The sequence below is a fragment of the Octodon degus genome, unplaced genomic scaffold (assembly GCF_000260255.1).
Source record: "Octodon degus isolate 3935 unplaced genomic scaffold, OctDeg1.0 scaffold00009, whole genome shotgun sequence".
Lineage (NCBI taxonomy): Eukaryota > Metazoa > Chordata > Mammalia > Rodentia > Octodontidae > Octodon > Octodon degus.
The window spans coordinates 29965244-29967637 of record NW_004524585.1 but is presented as its reverse complement, the minus strand read 5'-3'; the positions used below and the strand labels follow the sequence as shown (position 1 = coordinate 29967637).

The 2394-nt window shown below is 41.1% G+C and overlaps 1 protein-coding gene across 1 annotated transcript in view; it reads left to right on the top strand.

Moving 5' to 3' along the window:
- The first annotated feature begins 941 nt into the window (after positions 1-941).
- Positions 942-2394, top strand: part of Fam81b (family with sequence similarity 81 member B) — a 49997-nt gene continuing 48544 nt past the window's right edge. The window contains 3 exon segments of the mRNA XM_004625432.2: positions 942-1037; positions 1039-1072; positions 1458-1555. Of these exon segments, the coding sequence (XP_004625489.1) occupies positions 942-1037; positions 1039-1072; positions 1458-1555 (228 nt within the window).

Sequence of the window (2394 nt, the reverse complement as noted above, 5' to 3'; positions counted from 1 at the left end):
CCTGCTCATTTTTACAGATGTATGTCAGTCTGCCCTAGGACAGTTAGGGAAGTGCAATGGATCTCTTAGGCTGTTTCTCCCCCATGGCATACTATACTTGTAAGTCTCAAGGGCCCAGCTTAGCACTGAGGGATGGACCACTGGAGCCAAAATATTACTCAAAAATATTTGATCCACAGTGCTTTTCCTGTGGATCAAAGCGTATCACTCAGCATCCTGCACATCACGTGTCCTCGGAGTAGGGCAAATCTGGTTCCACGACTTGGTTGGTGACTTAGTTGCTGAGGGTCTTTCTTGTACATATGAATGAGAGCCAAGTAGTATTAATAAAATATGCAAATTTTACTTTTAAAATTCAGGAAAACATTTTAAGGCTAAAATAGTTCACTTCGTTTTTGCAAAATAACTGGGTAAACTTTCCTGTACAAGGTTCAATCTTTAATTTATAAACGCTGGCCCCATGTCACCTGTCACGGTCGCTGAATTTTCTGTAATGCCCCCCTACGTGGCTAGAAGAATGAACTTCTTCAGTTAGCCTATGTGAACAAGGATGGAAGCACACAATATTTTGTTTCCTCTTGGTCTAATTTGGTGGGAGCTGATCTCTTATAAGACTGTAAAAATGAAATCAGGAAAAGAGTGTGAGGTAACAGATTAGTAAGGGTCTCTCTTCAGTCAGTGAGATAAAGAAGTGAAAATTGGTTTTGGGTTGTTGTTCTTGGTGGTGGTGGTGGTGGTGTGTGAGAGAGAGAGTGTGTGTGTGTGTGTGTGTGTGTGTGTAACAATGAACATTAAGGAAATCCCCCACAGGCTCCTAAATCCCAGGAATTCAAAGACTTAAATCACAGGGCCACCCCCTGACATCATAGCCCTTTGCTATAGTCACAATGCCACTGAGCCCCCTTGGGAAGATGCCCAGAAAGATGAACTCTTTAATTAGGATGCAGTCAAGATTCCTCAGTACTCTGGCTTTCAAAGACAAAAGAGAAAACAATCTGCCACGGTTCCCTTTCAAAAAAAAAATAAAATCAACCAAGAAGTAAAGCTGGAAAATCAAGCCTCATGAATCCAGGTATTTATTTCATGCACTACTCTTTAGTAGCAAATTTAAGTTTTTCATACTTTACTACCTTATATTTCTTACTACTGTACATAGAAATAAATTAATAAATCCCAGAGAAAATCCTCAGGTGGCCTGAACACACTGGGGTAGGATTCCAGGTTAGGACTAAATGGCTCATGCGGGTGCCTGGGAAGATACACTCTGCTGGCTGACCGCAGGCAAGATGTGGGCACAAGGGAAGATCCTGGTGGGGTGGAGGGCCAAGGGCGACTGCAAAGCAATCCAGCAGCAGCCCTCTAAGCTTTGCCATATGTACACAGGGAAAGAAAAGGCCACCAAAGCAAAACTTCGCTTACCATACTTCCTGATCTGATTCTGCGTTCTGGTTGCCTAGATACAGATATAAACAAAAGTGCCTCTCTGCCTGCTGAAGAACAGCCAGACGAAGCTGATGGCCCCCTTCCTGGTGCAGACCGTGACCAAGCGGAGAAAGCAAGTACTTGTAGATAGTCATATGAGAAGTAGCGCTCGGTATTTTGCTCAGCTTCCTTAGACAGTGTTAAGAGTCCTGGAAAACTGACTTTTCTTTTCAGTCTTTCCATGTTTACTGCTTATTCGGCCCTGACAGACCAACTGATGCCAGCAGAGGCCAAAAGGAAAGAGGATTTCAATTTGTAAATGCGTTCATTGGGCTGATTGTAGTATATGGGACCAAATATTTTAAATTCAATAATATCTTTTATGGAGATTCAAAAGGACTATCTTGAACAAGATAGTTGAAAAGCATGTTTGCTCTTATGCATGCTAGTCATATTTTATCCATTATGAAAAGAATATTCAAGCAAGCAGAGTGTTTAATTGTTGGTGATTCTCATCACACCTGATCAGCGGTTGCAGTCTTTTTCATTTTTCAAAGAGAATAAAAATTTTATTAAAAACATTGAAGATGATACAGAATTTCAAAACAAGGTGATAGGAAATCAACAATGGTTGTTGTGTTACATACTGTTGTCTTCAAAGTAGTTGTTCAGATTACCAGATATAAGCATGGAAATTGGTCCAAACAATTTTTTAATTAGCTTTCAATAAAGCAACAGAAATTAGTAGTGCAATGATCTTGGTTATCTTGTGTATGTGTGCGTGTGTGTGTACACCTGAAAGCTAGCAGGACAGCCACACTGACAGGGGCAGTGTTGCCTATTGCTGGCTTTATCTATGTGACTTCTAAGAACTGCTTAAGCTCTTTTGTCTTTCACACAAATGAACTAATTGGCCCCCAGTTGCTATGGGGTTTGATAAACCACACAAGTGAAGTGCTTAGCAGAGAGGAC